The sequence below is a fragment of the Myripristis murdjan genome, chromosome 15, assembly GCF_902150065.1.
Source record: "Myripristis murdjan chromosome 15, fMyrMur1.1, whole genome shotgun sequence".
Lineage (NCBI taxonomy): Eukaryota > Metazoa > Chordata > Actinopteri > Holocentriformes > Holocentridae > Myripristis > Myripristis murdjan.
This window is the reverse complement of record NC_043994.1, coordinates 4,072,562-4,089,868: the sequence shown is the minus strand read 5'-3', so window position 1 is coordinate 4,089,868 and position 17,307 is coordinate 4,072,562. Positions and strand designations below refer to the sequence as shown.

Here is a 17,307-nt window from a genome sequence, read left to right as displayed (position 1 = left end):
TATAGTGATAATCTGAAAGTAAAATTTTGAACTCCTTTCCCCTGTGTGTTAAAAACAGTGTTTTTTGGTAATATGTGGTCCTAAATAGGTGATTTTCAAAACTTTCCACCAATGGGATTTCTTGGGACTTTTTCCCCTCCCTCAGGACAAACTGAGGATACAAAATCAGTTGAGTTTGCTTCTCTTGCAATTTGTCCTAGGTTGACCCCAATTTTGGCCTAAAATGACTGGACTAACACTTCACTAACACCCTAACACACCAAACCTTAGCTAAGATTTACTTTGAGAACAATCACACCTTAACTATGCAAGGAGATCTATGACTGTGTGTGTGTGTGTGTGTCACTCGCTGTCACCTGTGGTAGCTGTTTGCTGATTGGCTGCGGAGGCCTTGGGCGTCGTGGCGATGGGGGTGTGGCCTGAGGGTCCGGAGGTGGGGCTGAGGCCGTTCTCCAGTGGAGTGGGCCTCAGATCATTCTTACGCTCCACAGAGCTCTCAACCTCATCCTGATCAACAACAGCAACAGCGACAACGTCATTGACAACAACAACAACAACAACAACAGTTACAGATGTGCAGTCTGGTGTTCAAGCCAGTTAAAGCTCCTCTCCATGGGGTGGTTTCTAACTAAAATTCCTTCATAGCACAAGAGCAACAACTGTGGCTTTAACAATCATGGAAAGGAGCCTCCATGAGACACAATATGGCAGCATCAACTGACACTGTCATAGTGCTGATATTCAGTATGAAAAGTTAATTTATAGTGTGTTTGTACTCCTTGATTAAGTATTGTTGATGTATAACACTGGGTTATTTTGTCCTCTACCATCCCTCTTACGTTTTTTCTTCTTAGGCAGCAGGGAGACCGTAGGCAATTCATTATTTTTATGTCCATTTCCTTAGCTTTCTTTTTTGACTGCATTATTTTAGCATCTACAACCAGAACCAAAACAGTCAAATGATAAATATGACACTGATAAAAAAAGAAAGCAAAGCCTCGATGTGTCATCCATAAACATCAATGACAGCAATATGAAATGAATAAAAGAGTCAATGTGCATTATTATCTCCATCCTCAGACATAATGGTTGCCAACAACAACAGTCAAACAGATGACAACAACAACAACAATAATAATAATAATGATAAATAGTTTAATGACCTCAGTCTGTGTCTCCTCCTCTCCGTCCTCCAGAGTCAGAGCCGCCAGTTGTTTAGACCTCTGCTCCAGCAGGTTGACGTACCGAATAGGGTTGGACAGAGCCTCGATCACATCTGTGCAGCAAACAGAGGCGATAAACACACAGACTTAGATAAAATCAGTAGAAAGAGTCACCATCTGTGCTGACATGTACAATAGGTCCAGAGAAATTTATTAGAAAACATATACTCATGGAGTCATTGTAGTCTGTGTGCATGCATGTGTGTGTGTGTGTGTGTGTGTGTGTGTGTGTGTGTGTGTGTGTGTGTGTGTGTGTGTGTGTGTGTGTGTTATGCACCTGCGAAGGTGTCTGGGACGTAGTCTTTCACCTCTATGTAGACAAACACAGCCGGCAGAACCAGAGACTGGTTTTTCTCATTCCTCAGGCCGATGTAACGATAACCTGGGAAAAACATTTACCAACACACAGGAGCTAAAGAAACAATCGGTTGTGTCGTTTAGGGTGACCAGAAATCTGGAAACCTGGCTTGGAAGTTTGAGAAAAGAAAGAGGATGACCCCACAGTGTCTGACTGCAAGCTGTTTGTAGTCTGGAAGGAGGAAAAAAGGAAAAAGGAGGGAAGGAAAAGAGGGGACTGTCCCACTTGTGGACAGAGCAGACTTTTCCCCCAACTCTTTAATGAAGGGGAATCTGGAACTTAAAATTGCAAGAAAAAAACATGTTACTTGGTTTTCTATCTTTTTTCTCTCTTGTTGTTTTTCTTTTCTTTCTCTCCTACACAGTCATTTGCCATAGCAACTTGTTATGTCTTTGCCTGGCTTCACAACCCTCCAAAACCCTCCAAAAACAAACAAACAAACAAACAAACAAAAACTGTTTGCAATCTTTTGTGGCAGTGAAACATATTTCTCTCTGCACACAGAACATGTGTTTGCATGTCAGAACATCATAATCAGGGTTAGTTTGACAAAATCTGACATCTGACAAAAATCAAACACTGAAGATGAAATGAAATGAAATAAAATGTCCACTGAGGATAAAATGCCTAAATGGACTACCAAAGATGGACTTAGGTATCCTCATACTTAACTTGTGACTTGAAAGTCTTTGTGCTATGTTGACTAGTAGCAGATTTACAGATATTTGTAGATTGTAGATTTACAAATGTATAGCCTTGTACACGAATATACCTGCTGCATGGTGCCAAATATAGTAAGATTAATAGTTACACAGCTGTATCACAAACACAGGAATTAATCAGGGAAAAAATAAAAAGTGGCTCAAATTATTGTTAAAGCTTGGACTTAACTATGATAATTTCATGCAAATATGTCCATTTTATTATGCTCTACCCTCAGCTGATACAACACAATTGTGATTCAACCTGTTCAAGAAAGCGTTTAAGTTTGTTTATCTGCAAACTGTATATCATGTAGGGCCTCACTAGGAAAAGTCCTCTGGCTCACAGGCACTCAGGATATGTTTTACATGTCTGGAGGCAGCAGAGCTGTTTGTTTGGAATAGGTAGAGGAAGAACTGGACACTTGGCGGTAGCAGTGATGGCCAGGGCTGAACAGACAAAACAGAAACTCAGACTTCATCTGCATAAAATCTGAGGACGGAGACGTCACAGTACCACCCACACTGTTTGACTGACAGGTGATCTGTGGGAAGTGCAGCGCAGACACATCACAGCACCGACCATCAACATAAGAAATGACAGGATCTTGCATAATACAGCTTTATAATTTAGGATTAGACAGAGTAAGGTACTACAGGGTTAGTGTTAAAATAAATAGAGTTAATTATAATACCTGGTCTTACTGCCGACACTGGAATAATGCGATGACCGATGAACTTCCCTCCTTCTTCAAAAGCAGCAATTCTCAAAGAGGCCAGAGTGGGGAGAATCACCTGCCAGAGAATTAATGCCGTTATTGGCACTGACACCATTTTCCTGCCTTAGATATTCACATAGTGAGATTATCTGAGATAGTTTCAGCTGTCTCACCTTTTTGAAGATGATGGGCTCCTCGTCCCACACCGGGTTGATGGCGTTATTGTTCTGAGAGGTTTTGGTCTTCAGTGCTTTCCTCCTGGTGTCAACAGGAAGTCCAAACATCTCCACCTCCACATACACACCCACTCTCCGCTCACTCAGGAACTGGCCTGAAATTACCTGAAACACACAAACACACATTCATCACCTCAGCATATATGAATGTTGGTAACTAGCAATGCTTGCAAGTAAAGTAATTACATTACCATTATTACAATACATTAGTTTACATTACTGACATTGCCAGTTGTACATTTTGAGCAGGAAAGCCAGCATATAACACCACAACAACAATAATAATATATAAACTTTATTTCTATAACATCTCTCAACCAACATATGCAGCTCAAAGTGCTTTACAATACAGAAATTACACGCACCGAGAGCTTCACATGCAAACAGACACAGAGTGAACACAAAGATGGGGACAGAGTGCCATAGGTAATGTAAGAGCGCCACAGGCCGAGTCATCATCAGAGTACCTTGACAGAGAGAGTGTTCGCCACGATGCCGTCCACCGTGTTCTCTGTGAAGGGGTCAAAGTGTTTGTCGGGCCGTCTCATGAACTCCGGCTTCAGCCTGTAGCCGCTGCGACCGTTGTACTCGTACATGAAGAGATTGAGCTGCATGGACAGATCTGGAACACGGGGCTATGGTTAGTGTTTAGGTAAGGGTCTGGTTACGGTTGTTGAAAAAAACTCCCCCTGGTCTTGATCTTATCTATGGCAAAGTTATGGGCAACTACCTGGTAGAATTAAAGCATACTTTGTCCAATTTAGCACAAAATTTTTAACACTATTATTTATTCCATCTTCTTCCAGCATGGATTCTGTCAGTTGTTTCATGTGACATCTTTTTACATCTATCTTGCCAGGACGGCTCTCCAGTACAGTCCAACAGAGCCAATGTGTAGGCCAACATAAACCCCAAAATAATCAATCAATCAATGATTTGCACTGTGGCTGTTTGTCTACACGCACTGCTGTGTAAAATGTTGTAAGTCATAGATAAATACTGTACATGCATGTCTCTCTGCAGAGTGTTATGTGTAAAATGACATGCCTTGGGTGCTATATACGGTGCCCTATAGGACTGTATTGTATCTGCACCACGTAAATCAAAGTGATGCAGTGATCAGAATCAATTAACATGATGGGAAATAACAGAAAACCAGGATCGAGGTTGAAAATGGCTGGTTGGACAGGTGTGCTACAGATGAGAGATGTGGGATTAATGACCAGGATTTGATCTCATCTGTAGTCTAGTAGTAGATTCAGGGCTGGGAGCTAGGGATTGAGGGTCAGAGGTCAAATTCTAGCCTCTCACCTATAGTTTGGTAGTTGAGAGCCACCAGCTGACAGCCAGCGTTCCAGAAGAGCTGAGGCATGAAGTTGGAGGAGTCGACTCTGGTGCCTTTTGGGTAGATACGACTCAGCTGGGATTTATTATATCTGGTTGGTGACAGGTTAAGGACTGTCTTACTACATGTACTGCTGCACTTGTTTCTACACCAATTACAAGTACGACTGTAGATTCTGAACTAGATTCAACTAAATACTAACCTCATGGATAATACTATACCTGCCTCAGCTGTAGGGATACCTGGCTAAGATTTACTAGATCGGGTATATTTGAGCTTTAACATTTTTATAGATATAGATACCAACACTAACACTACTGCAATTACTGCTACTGCTACTATTACAACATATATATAAATTAAAACTAAAGATAGGGGATTTTGCATCTGTTAAACCTTATACCGAATTCAAGTTCAGCTTTCTTTAATTGCCACACAGCCAGGTAGACAGAATTTGCTTCAGCACAGATTAAGATTAAGAATTGCTAAGAAGGGATACAGGAAAATAAGAAGAAATAATACCACATAAAATAATACAACTGCAAAACAGCAAGGTGCAGAGCACATGTTCCAATGGACAAAACAGCTAAGACGATGAAAGGAAAATAAAAATAGTTGAGAATAAAAATGTGCCATTTGAAGAGAGAAAATTAGTTTCTATTCACATCATAGTAATGCTAATACTACTACTCATAATAATTTGATGTTTTGGCATCATTGACATGGATGCTTTAATGCTAACTGCCATGTTGCTCTTGAGCAAGGCATTTAACCCCAGTTGCTGTGGAGCTGCTCAGTGGCCGCCTGTGCATGTGTACATAACAATGACTGGACTGATAAAGGTTTACAAAAACCGACCAAAACAGGAAAAAAAAAAAAAAAAACCTCCAAAACAACACACAGTTTAAAAGAGGTGGTTGCTATGGTATGTAGTTGCTGTGGCAACAGTTGTCAAGGATACTCCACAAACTCCACTGGTGACTTGGTGAGATGCTCCAAAGCTTTGGTTTCCACAAATGATGACATCTGGAAGCAGCGGCCTGCCTCTATCAGTGGACACAACACACACAGCAAATATCTCAGTTACGGTAACAGGGTTCCCAGCCTCACTTCACAGAAAATTCAAGGATTTTTCAAGCACTTTCAATGTTTTTTTTTTTGTGAAATTCCCCAAATTTTCCAATAGTCATGTGTCAAGGTAAGACATGACACTGACAAAAATTTGACTCTTTACTGATGACTTGGTCAAGTAAAGAAATCATGGCGAAATCATTTATTTTGAAACTGCTGCGATATCAACAGAAATAAACATCACAAGGTTTTCCTCAGGATATTGAATATTGATCCTAGGACAGAGTGAAGTGAGGCGCACCGATAGATCTGAGTGTTGGATGTTAATTAATTAAGTTTGTAGAAGAAGCTTGTATGTCTTACTCTTGGAAGCTTCGAAGGAGTTGAACTTGGTTGGCTGGATGTAGTTTACCAGAGTTGACATTTCCTCTGTAGCGATGGCCTCCCGCTCTGCTGAGCCCTACAATAAACAACAGCAACAGGAGTAATAGGTAGTGTAACAATTCACCATTTTGAAACACACTAGTGTGTAAGGTTTGGCTGCGCTGATTCAGGCAGCTAGTATTAGGCACAAATTGGGAGAGAACTGTTGTTAAATTGATGCATGCTCAGAGAAGTAACAGAAGGGATACTCAATTTTTTTTTTTTTTTTTTTATTGTTAGGGTTGTTGTTGTTTTTATTGTTTTATTGTTGCCATTTCTGCCAATTAGTGATTTTTAAATCAATCGTCAAATCAGTTCACCTATGGAACTGACTTGGAATTTCTTATTGGTTCAGTTTTTGTACACGTCTAAACAAACTGATGGGCTTGTAAACAAAAAACAAGTGTTAGGACAGCCCATTGTCATTCCCAGGGGGTCAAATACTGCAGCTTGCGCATGGTCTTCTGCATCTGATACCAACACAAAAATCACCCATTAGAAGCCAAAGGCGCTCTTTAGCATAAGTATGAGACACTTGGTGATGGTGATGTAGAATAAAGAGTGACAAAGTTTTCCATATTCCTGTGCATAAGTGCAGCTGTGCTGTGCACTGCACTGCACCGCCCACAGATCAGCTGTTTAGGTCACAACTTCAGCAGGTTTGAAGGAAACCAAACAATACAAGAAAAGAAAAATAAGTGATTATCGCAGTGGCAAGAAAATGCCGTTCACTGTGCAGACAAGAGGATATCTTGATGAACAAGAGTATCCAGAAGAAGAACTTTTGCAGATGGAGACTGAGCGAGCTGAGAGAGAGGGGGGAAACTGGAGGCCAAGAAAGGGTCCAAGCTACCTGGTGGTGCAGATGTGTCCGCTGCAAGTCCATGCCCATGGACCCAGAGAGCTACTGCTGCCATGAGCTGTGTTACAACTCAACTTCAGGATCTTTCTGAATTAGAGGCTGGCAGCACCTCAAATACAGTCTGCATCACCAACCAGCCTTACTGAATGCCGGTGTCCTGCAGACCTTAAATTGGAAATAAACGTTCAAGACCAGAAGGGTCTGCTTACAATTTGTTTTCAAAGTAAGTTTTGGCTCTTAATACATTTTATTGAATAATGCCTTATTGTTAGACAACCAAAGTTTCACAGGCTATGTTTACTGTATCAACACAGACTACTTGTGTCAGCAGTTTGTATAGGCAAACTAAGCTGGTATAATAAAATCTAGTTTGAGAAAATACAGTGACAAAGGACAGGGCTGTCTGATGGCAATGTAAAGTAGTCAAAAAACTTTAAATATAGTGTTCACTTAAACTGATATTGTTTTTTTTTTTGTTTGTTTTTTTTTGGTGTGCTTTTTTTTTGGTGGCTGAAATATGTTTTTTTTCCACAGCAGTACATTGCTAGACTTCCAGTCAAGCTTCTCCTGCCAGCCTCTCCAGACTGGGAGAGGGAATACACTGACTATGGATGAGCACCTCACACAAACCCACTTCAAATAATAAATTAAAAAAAAAAACAACCTTTAACCAAGTGATTCTGTGATGCCTTCAAGTGATGCCTAAATTTAACCACGTGAAAGTGACTGTGATAAAAGTGGGAAAGCCAGCTGCGTGTCATTGTCACGCTGAAGGGTGCGTTTGGCGTCGGTATCAGAAGTGAAGGGGCCGTGACCGAGCTGCAGGATTTGACCACCTGGGAATGAGACTGTGTTGGTTAGGAACAAACACAGTTTACTTCCTTCGCTGGTGGTGACTTCATTACCCACCGCTGGCCGCTTCATTTAACTGTTGGCTAAAAGAATGAATCTCCCGCCAGTGTTGCTGTCCCAGTGAAAGTTCACGTCACGTATCTCCCTGCCTGTCGCTCAAGCAAAGCAAACTTTAACTCCCTACCCTACATATGCCTCTGTTTACTGTTTTATCAAGAATAAACAGAGAGCAAATATAGGCTGCACCAAGTACCTGTACATTGCAAGTGTGAAACCACTTTGGGTTTTTATAAGAAAACCTAAGAAAACTTGATCAAAGTGAAGTGCAGCAATACAGAGGTCACACTGCTACTTGCAAACAAAACGCCATCGGCTCGCTGTAGGAGAGACTGTCCTCGTGTCCTCTCTCTTTACCTGCAGCTTCCAAAAGCAGCTCTGCACAGTCAAAACTGTTCATGTTCAAGATGACAGTGACGAGTTCAGACAGCCACTGCACAATCTGGACTCAGAATTTCACTTTTCACTAACAGCCTGTGGGTTTCTAAATACGATGTTATTATGTTGCCAAAATGTAAAGAGGATCTTTTTAAAATACATGTTTGCACGGCAGGATCGCATTGTATTGCATTGCATCATATCTCATATCATATTACACATTGCCTCCCTCTGCTCACAAATACACACACACACACACACACATCCTCTCACTATCACACTGTCATTTTCACCTGTATCAGGGCTATTTTCATTTATTTGCTTCTCTTGTGTCTGCATTTGTTGTTTTCACACCATTCTCCTCCCCTCCATGCCGGGTTTTGTCTTTCGGCTTCTTCTTGCCCAAATCACCTGTCTGGTCTGTTTGCCATCTCCATTCCTTTCCCCTCTCTTCTTTTGAACAGACGTGTTTTTGTTTTTTTTTATCAGTCCTTTGGGATTTATTTGTTTTATTCCCACAGTTTGTATCTCTTTTATTTATTCCCCCCCTCCAGTTTTCCCCAAATTTGGCTCATTTATATGTGCAGATAAATTAAACATAAAGCCTGTCAACATCACTTGCCTCCCACGCTTCCCAAGAGCAAACGCAGTGTAACAGTAAACAACAATAAAGCACAACAAAAAGAAAAAGACTGCCACCTCGAGCTGACATGATGATGACAGAAAATGAAACACAACGGTAGACACAAGAGTCAACAACAACAATCGGCACAGTGGCGCTAAACAACAACAACAAACTGCAGTGACACCAGCGAAAGTAAAGCATGAAGGACAGCGAGTCTAAACAACAACAAAACATCAACGACAACAATAAGAGTAAATAAAAAGAGCAAAAACACCACGACAGACAGAGCGAACCACAGTAACAATGAGAGGAAACGACGAGTGTAAACAACAACAAATGGCGACAGGGAGAGCAATCCCCCCCCTCCGTCGGCTCTGTATGTCGCCACTGACCTTTTTACCATCATCATCTTCATCATCATCATCTTCCTCACTCTCAGCCTCCATCTCTGTTAAAGTTAAAGTAAAAATAAACATTTTCATCTTCGTCTCCTGCTTCCACGTTCCCCAAATAAGAGTCAAGTTAAGAATTTTGTCATCATCATCATCATCATCATCATCTTCATCATTAGCATCCTCTCCTCAGACTCCATTTCTGTTGGAAATAAACACCAGAAAAAAAAAACAACACAAAGGAAGCTGTGTGCTGGCGCGGGCTGTGTTTCTGTGCAGGCAGGGAAACGGTTAATAGGCCTCACTAGAGTCCCACTCCAAATTAAACTCCCTCACACAAACACTCAGACTGGAGTGACCCTCGTCGTGGTGGAAGGACCTGAGTCAGAGTTACAAAAAACCATTTAATGGGAGAAATGACTCTGATCACATCAGGCGGCTCTGAAGCACGCACTTCATCCACACGCTGCATAACAATGCGGCGACGCGCTATAGTAAAATGTTTGCTGATTAAACGGAAAGGGCCTCACACTGCGGAGCCGCTGATTCATTCAATGAGAGGCGCTTTAAACAAACAGCGGGAACAAACAGGTAAACACGCGGCATCCAAATGATGCAGCGGGTTCAAATGCGCTGTTGCAGTTCACTCAGTGTTGTTATTAAACATAATATAAGAGGGAGACATAACTCAGCTGGCAGAGAGCAGAGTATAATCTGGATCAGCAGTTCTCACCCTGGGGTCCTGGGATCTTCAGGGGTCCTTGAGGGGATTCCAGGGGGTCCCCGGAAAAATAGGGCACGTTTTACTTTTACTATTATTTCACTGACTAGAAGTTAGCCCAAGGAGAATGAATAAGAATGACTATTCTCTTCCTAGGATTCACTCACCAGTCTGTCAATCTGCAGCACAGACCAAGGTTTTTGTGATTGTTATGGTTTTGCATTTTTCCTTCGGGGATGAATAAAGTTCTATCTATCTATCCATCTATCAAATAATCAAATATGGGTCTGCAACCTGATGTGTAGCTTGTGGGTCCTTGACACCAAAAAGCTTGAGAATCACTGACTGTGTTTACAGGGATGACTTAATTTGATGTTTTGATTTTATTTATTTGCACATTTAAAACAAAGCAGCAGACACACAACCACAGAAAAGAAGGAAGATGTTAAAAAAACAAAAAAAAACAAACCTATAGATTTATAAAAGAAATCTCACCTCAATAAGCATTGGAAGCAATAGAAAAAGTCATACAATCCAGAAAAATAAGCAAACAAACAACATGAAAATAAGAAAGCAAACATAAATTGGGCAACATAAATCAAACTAAAACATGAAGATGATGAATTTGCAGACTCCGTGTAACCACAGTCGGTCTGTGTGTATCTGCGAACTGTGTGTGTGTGTGTGTGTAACTGCAATACTTGTCTAGTGTCGGTGTAAAGTGAGTTTCGGCTCTGTGTAGCTAACGAAACGCACCTCTTATGTCAACCTCAACACTACTTGAAGGATTTTCATGGCTCTTCACGGTTGAAACACACTCTGCTGCCCACGGGGTAAATAAAACTTTTTTTTTAAGGCAACACTGGATAGACTCAGAGCCGCACGATGGCCAGGCTTAAAGCGAGGCTATTTTTCTCAGTTGCTGGAGAGTTATTTTATGTTTTGTCTTATTTACCCAGACCTTTCTGTACAGGACTGTGCCAGCGCAGAGCAAGCCTGTCAGAAGCCATTACTGTTGTGGGATAAAGGGGGGAAAAAAAAAAAAAACATAACAAAACTAAACAAACCAACAAAAAACCCTCAGGTTGTTTGAATCTTCAACCAATCACATTTGTTGGGGGCAAAATCACAGATGCAAGATTTACCAGCAGCATCCAGGCTGTCTGACTGACATGATGAAGACTGGAGTTTTTGTGCATGGCACCAGTAACAAAATTATACTCCTAATCTAAAATCAGTTTAACGAAACCTAAATAATGAGAGAAACCTTGTCGCAGCACCGATATGTTACCAGGATGACGCCCTCTGTAAAAACACTACAATCCCACCAGAGGCTTTGTTCACATGGAGGTTTCCATTTTTTGTCAGTTTGTCACAGCTGAACCCATTTCATATGCATTTTGAGGCTGGCGAGTGTTTGTTTCTGTTAGATGAAATACATCTATACACCTGTGTGTGTGTGTGTGTCTTACCTCCTGGGTTGTTGCTAGGAGACATGGACTCATTGTGATTGGCCGGTTGGTCCGTCAGTCTCTTGGTGTCGGGGGCGATTGGGGGTTTGTGGGATTTCTTGTTCTTGATGAGAATTTTGCCCATCAGCTCCTGAGGGCTGGGCAGGGGAACGCCAGACTCCAGCTACACACACACACACACACACATGCATATACACTTTTTACATGAGCCTATGATTACTGCAAAGTGGTTGGCATGAGACAAACATCAGACATAAAAGAAGAAATCTAAGTTTCAAGCTACAGGTTAATAGTGCAGACCATGAATGTTTCGAAGTTTAATCAAAGAAGCCATTTCAAGTGTCAAATGTTGTTAGTACTTCGTTCCCACCACTGTTGCTCACCATCACACAGTGGGCCAGTGTGTTTAGATGGAAAGCTACACCCGCTTTTCACTGCTGTTGCAGAAGTGGGATAACTACCACCGTCATAAAATAGTCCGTTTTTTGACAATCTTAAAATATTCCTATGGAAAACTGTGTGGCAGCTGTGTATTTCAGTAATGCAGCACCAATTATTTTGTGACATACGTATCATAGTTGGAATACCTTAAATCAGCTGAAACCAAATGTTGCATCATAAACGACATTGAAATAAAAGACATAAAACTGTGAAACGTGTGTGTGTGTGTGTGCACTTAGCAACATGTAATGTCTCTAAGCAAATGCAGCTAAACAACTAATTGCAGTTTATAATAGGGTTGTGTGTGTGTGTGTGTGTGTGTGTGTGTGTGATGTGTTTTCTCACAGGGTATTTGTCCAGGGGGTCTATCAACAGAGCATCTCCAAAGATAGAGCGACAATATTCAGCCATCTTAGCCTGCTGCTTCAATCTGATGGGTAAATAGATAGATAGATAGATAGATAGATAGATAGATAGATAGATAGATAGATAGATGGTTGGTATTGTGAGTTTTAATGGCGGTGTTACCATTATCTAAGTCCAAACAGGGACAGAGAAGGAAACTCACGAGTCCACGTGGTTTTCAAAGGACAGTATGACGGGGAAAGGGGAGGTCTTGAAGGCGCACTCTGCGATGCCCTCAATCACTTCCTACAGAGACACAAGAGGACAACAACTCCACCATGACAGACACAACATCACTCACACCTCCCACTTCTCCTCCCTACTCTACCAAACCCTTCTCAATGGACCAAACATCCACAGTGAAAACTAATTACACTACACAACTGAACACTCATAAAAGGATATTTCACCAAATTCACAATAGTGTAAAACATGTGTAAAACATCATTGTTAAGCAGTAGTGACAGAATCCACCTAGCACTATTTCCACTGTGGCATCAAGACTGTCTCATACGATGTTAGATGTTTTAAGTGCACAGAAGATATTGGCTGACGGCAGACGATAAAAACACTAAGCTGTGTTTTTTTTTTTTTTTTTTTTAAACCATTTGTCCCTTCCTCAGTCAACATGGGACAATGTCATTTGTAACATGGAAAAACTTTTTTACTAATGCTCTTACTTTTACAATGATGGGTTGACTGTGTCATGCCTATCATATCAGTTACACATATCATATCATATCATTTCATTTCATTTCATTTCATTTCATATCATATCATATCATATCATATCATATCATATCATATCATATCACATCATATCATATCATAGCATATATTATCATATCATATCATATCATATCATAGCATATCATAGCATACAACAGCTAGAAATACCTAGAAAGTGTCATGTAAATACCTTGAAGGAGATTTCTGATGTCATGGTGAATCCGTGTGTGATGACAGGCTCTTCCTCAGCGGTCCGGCCTTTCCACACGTCTAACTCCACACAGCGGCATCCAGCCAGCAGAACCTGTCTGTACATCTCCACCGAGGAGCTGCCAGCCAGCTGGCCGGCTGAAAGAGGGGAAATGACACCACATCACACCAGAGCTCATTAAGAAGCCAAGATAACCCTGAACCATCCCACATGTTCGTGACAACCCGGACTGAAGACCTTTTGGTACATTTCTGTAGGACTGAAAAGTTTACACTGTTGAATTTTTGTATTTGGTTTGTTTAGACTCGCGCTGCCCAATTATAAGTGAACCAAGGCTTGTAAACAAAGGATACAGGGACTCACAAGTGGCTCATTATTGCACCGAGTTTGGGTAGGCTGTTGTCTTGTTTCGAGATGTTGGGAGTGGGGGAAGTCAAAACAAATCCAGTTCTGTGTAACTTCAGCTCAGGGTGATGGACTTGTCTGGGTTCTGTGCTGTAACTCAATTTCTCTGGTGTTCATATTGGTGAAGGATATGAGCGTCACTGGTTCATTTTGTTATGCATGGCCTTCAAAGTGGAACTTCTGCCAGTCAGATGTTGACACTCATTTTTTTTCTACCCTTAAAGCCTTGTTTGCCTGTTTGGATTACATTCTCACTCATTCTCTCTAATGCACTGCATCTGTTAATTAATGGCTCTGTTTCCACCTGACAGTAACACGGATGACCCGATCACAAGTGGACAGCACTACAGATGTGAACAGCATGCGGGCCACATCCCTGAATAAAACCTAATAATAACACAGAGGCTGGCTAGCTGACACATGTTTCATCATCCTCTGGGTTTAGGTTGTTTTTTTTACCTTTCCTTTTTTTACATCAGGGCCACAGCTGTGTAAGATTCCCCCCCGCTTGCACATTCAAACAATCAAGTTCAATTTCAAGTTGATTTAGCCACCGCAGCGAGCAAGCCGGACCCTCTCCAACACGCTGGAGTAATTAAATAATCAGAGCCTGACAAGGTTCAGCTTGAGATTTACCAATCTAGTGCAGACTTGTATTTTCCCACAGAACGAGTTTTAAGAATGAATTTCAACTTTTGCTGTGTATTTTGAGCACAAAATGAAACAGAAAGCAAGTAGCTGGAGTGTGACGCGCATAACTCACTCAGTTAATTTTCCTCATCAGATTATTTCTATTTGGGGCGACATGCATTTTCTGCATCAGTGCCATTGATTAGATGCAAAATATCAGGTAAGGGGTCTGAATGTTTTCAGACAGATCTACATCATCATCATAATAATAATATTTATTTGCACTTTATTTTATAAAAACTTGTTGTGATGAAATGATGCATTTGCACATAGAGTGGGAAAATGAGATCCAATCACAAGTTGTCACTGGAGACGCATGCCATTGTTAATGCTTTGTGGAAATAGGGCCATGGAGTTTATGTGTATCTATGTGTATGTATGTGTATGCGGGTGTGTTTGTGTGTGTGTACCTGTCAGATATGTATTGTGTGATGAGTTTATGAAGTAGTGGGACAGGGGGAAGCTCATGTCTTCAGACTGGTCCAGTTTCTCAGGTGGAATGACTCCATTTTCATCACTGGACAGGTAACTGGCGAACGCCTGGAGGGAGATAAAGCCTACACACACACGTTCACAAAAGAACAGAATCAAAATTAAATCTAATCAAATCAAATTTGTCCTCTGATCAGATTTTAGCCAATGTCACTAGTTAAACCGTTGGAACATGCAATGCACAGCCTGACCCAGAGGCTACAACATCCATTGTCAGAGAAGGCTGTTATGATTGGGAGTTATAGGATGTGTGCATATGTGTGTGTGTGTGTGTGTGTACCTTGCTTCAGCAGTGACGTGTCGTGCTGATACCTCTCCATGACACTGTGTGTCTGGGCGGGGCGGAGAGGAGGGTAGAGGATTTCGTTGAGCCTCGGGTCTCTCTGCTTGTTGTTGATGAATTCTGTCATCTGGTCGATGGACAGAGAGGCGTCACTGCTGCCTCTGTGAGACACAACAGAGCAGGCTCGGTACTACAGTGAGGAGCTACAGGGCATCTGCAAGTCCTTAAAGAGCCTGCAAGAGTAAATTAAATTCTCAAAAGGCCTTTAAAAGGATTAAATTATCTTAAATGCAAACATTAAATGTCTGTCTTTTCACCATGTTATTATTCAGCCTGGTCTCATGATAACAAAATATAATCTATAGCTTTGTGTGCATGGACGTGAATTGTTCATTTTTTCATGACAGCACAACTTTCAAAGTAGTGTATTTCAACTGGAAGTATATTTTGTATGGTGAGGTAGTATAAAGAGTGACAGAGTCCGCATTAGGAGGAAGGTTGGGTGGTGAATCAACATGATTGTCCTTTGGGAGATCTGAGTTTGATTCCCGAATTTGCTATTCATTTCCCATTATATTACCTTATGTAGGGTTAATGTTTCCTAATGTTAACCATGACCTTTTCCAAACCGTAACCATGACGACAAACCTTTCCCTCACATTAAACAAGTTGTTTTGATGGCTAAAGCGGTTAGAATTCAGGACAAACCATGCTCATGTATATTTACATATCAATGTGCACAGAAAGGACAAATCATGCTCATGGACAAGATTTAAATTTGTGCGCGTGAAAAAAAAAATGGACACAAATCTGTAGATTCCATTTCATGACTATTGCATGAACTGCCATTAGAATGGGTTGTATTACTGTTTATTTTCAGTTTGGTTTCTTTGTGATGCAACTTTTATGGGAGCACAAGAGTGGCCAGCAGACATTGCATTTCAGTTGCAGAAATTTCAATTTGTCACGCTCACACTGAACCAGTAACAGTAACACTGGTGTGGTCTCCAGCACATTTTGCTAGAATAGTTTGCCATATTGCCATATCTCAGAGTGCTCAATTTGACCTGAGAAAACCCAGTGTGTAATTATTAATTTTTGAATAATTACACACTGGGTTTTCTCAGGTCACATTTAATAATAATCCTTCAGAATTTCAAGTCATTGCATTCAATTTATGATTGCACTTTTTTAAATTCAGTTGTCGAATTTCTCTCATGAAAAGCAAACATTTCAAAGAGTAAACAAACAGTTGAATGTGAGTATTGCAATTCAAATGTGCTATTCAAGTCCAACGTCCGCTGGCATCTCTTTCTGTACAGCTATAAAAATAACAGATAACAGATTTTCATTAATATGTATTTGAGGCAGACTGACTTGCACCTCCAGTCGGTCACATTAACTAAATCTGGGCAAATGCACTATTACAAACTTGTCACATCCCTATACATTTAATTTTATTTCAAAAGAAGAGGGAAGGAAGAAGCCTGCTCTTGCCTTATTTCTTTATTTGAGTGTTTAAACTCGGTAAAAGCTTATTCCAGATGGTCCTCAAAAGTTCTTTAAACGTTTTAAACTTTGTCTGAAATCTGCAGCTACCCAAGGCTTAGGGTTGGGAGGACAGGCTTATTGCAGTGTACATGCTCTCTCTGTTGTTGATGAACCGAGCTGCACCATTACCTCCTCTATTGAACGGAACAGAGTTCAGGCTGTAATTATTGCTCTAAAGTTAAACGTCCTGCTTGCCTCTTTGCTATTCCTCTGCGCACAAATTAGAGAGAACAACCACAGCGCAGAGCAAAGCAAGGCAGAGCGGACAGAACTGGACGGGAGCAGAACAAAGTGAGTTAGTTCTCTGGGAGCTTAAAATATCAAAGAAACTCAAGTGAAGCAAAACACGAGAAGCGCTGAACCTGACAACCCAGCACAGCCACAGGTTTCAGAGTGACTTTAACTTGTGGAAAAACTGAAAAATGCCTCTGCTATCAGTCGGGCTGGAGTCAAAACTTACTGCAGTTTAAAGACGTTGCTGAGTTCGGGGCGGGGACACAGACTGTCCAGGAAGTTTCTGTAGGCGTCCAGAGAAAAGTCCTCCAGTTTAATGCTGTCACCCTGTCAACATAAGACATAAGATAGGAACCTTAAAATATGGAAAAAAAAAAACTCCTCATTTTATAGAACTTGATGGTCCTGATGGAAAATGCAAAAAATGTGAA

General features: G+C 41.1%; 1 protein-coding gene across 1 annotated transcript in view; it reads right to left on the bottom strand.

Moving 5' to 3' along the window:
• Positions 1 to 17,307, bottom strand: part of plcb1 (phospholipase C beta 1) — a 31,254-nt gene that overhangs the window by 6,324 nt on the left and 7,623 nt on the right. Inside the window, exons 8-24 of the mRNA XM_030070837.1 lie at positions 17,103 to 17,203; positions 15,089 to 15,252; positions 14,727 to 14,873; positions 13,201 to 13,358; positions 12,445 to 12,527; positions 12,222 to 12,306; positions 11,436 to 11,598; positions 9,243 to 9,298; positions 6,017 to 6,113; positions 5,544 to 5,628; positions 4,549 to 4,673; positions 3,705 to 3,859; positions 3,175 to 3,342; positions 2,978 to 3,077; positions 1,501 to 1,605; positions 1,164 to 1,276; positions 357 to 507 (exon numbers count right to left, since the gene is read on the bottom strand). Coding sequence (XP_029926697.1) covers positions 357 to 507; positions 1,164 to 1,276; positions 1,501 to 1,605; positions 2,978 to 3,077; positions 3,175 to 3,342; positions 3,705 to 3,859; positions 4,549 to 4,673; positions 5,544 to 5,628; positions 6,017 to 6,113; positions 9,243 to 9,298; positions 11,436 to 11,598; positions 12,222 to 12,306; positions 12,445 to 12,527; positions 13,201 to 13,358; positions 14,727 to 14,873; positions 15,089 to 15,252; positions 17,103 to 17,203 — 2,056 coding nt within the window. The remainder of the gene's footprint in view (positions 1 to 356; positions 508 to 1,163; positions 1,277 to 1,500; positions 1,606 to 2,977; positions 3,078 to 3,174; positions 3,343 to 3,704; positions 3,860 to 4,548; positions 4,674 to 5,543; positions 5,629 to 6,016; positions 6,114 to 9,242; positions 9,299 to 11,435; positions 11,599 to 12,221; positions 12,307 to 12,444; positions 12,528 to 13,200; positions 13,359 to 14,726; positions 14,874 to 15,088; positions 15,253 to 17,102; positions 17,204 to 17,307) is intronic.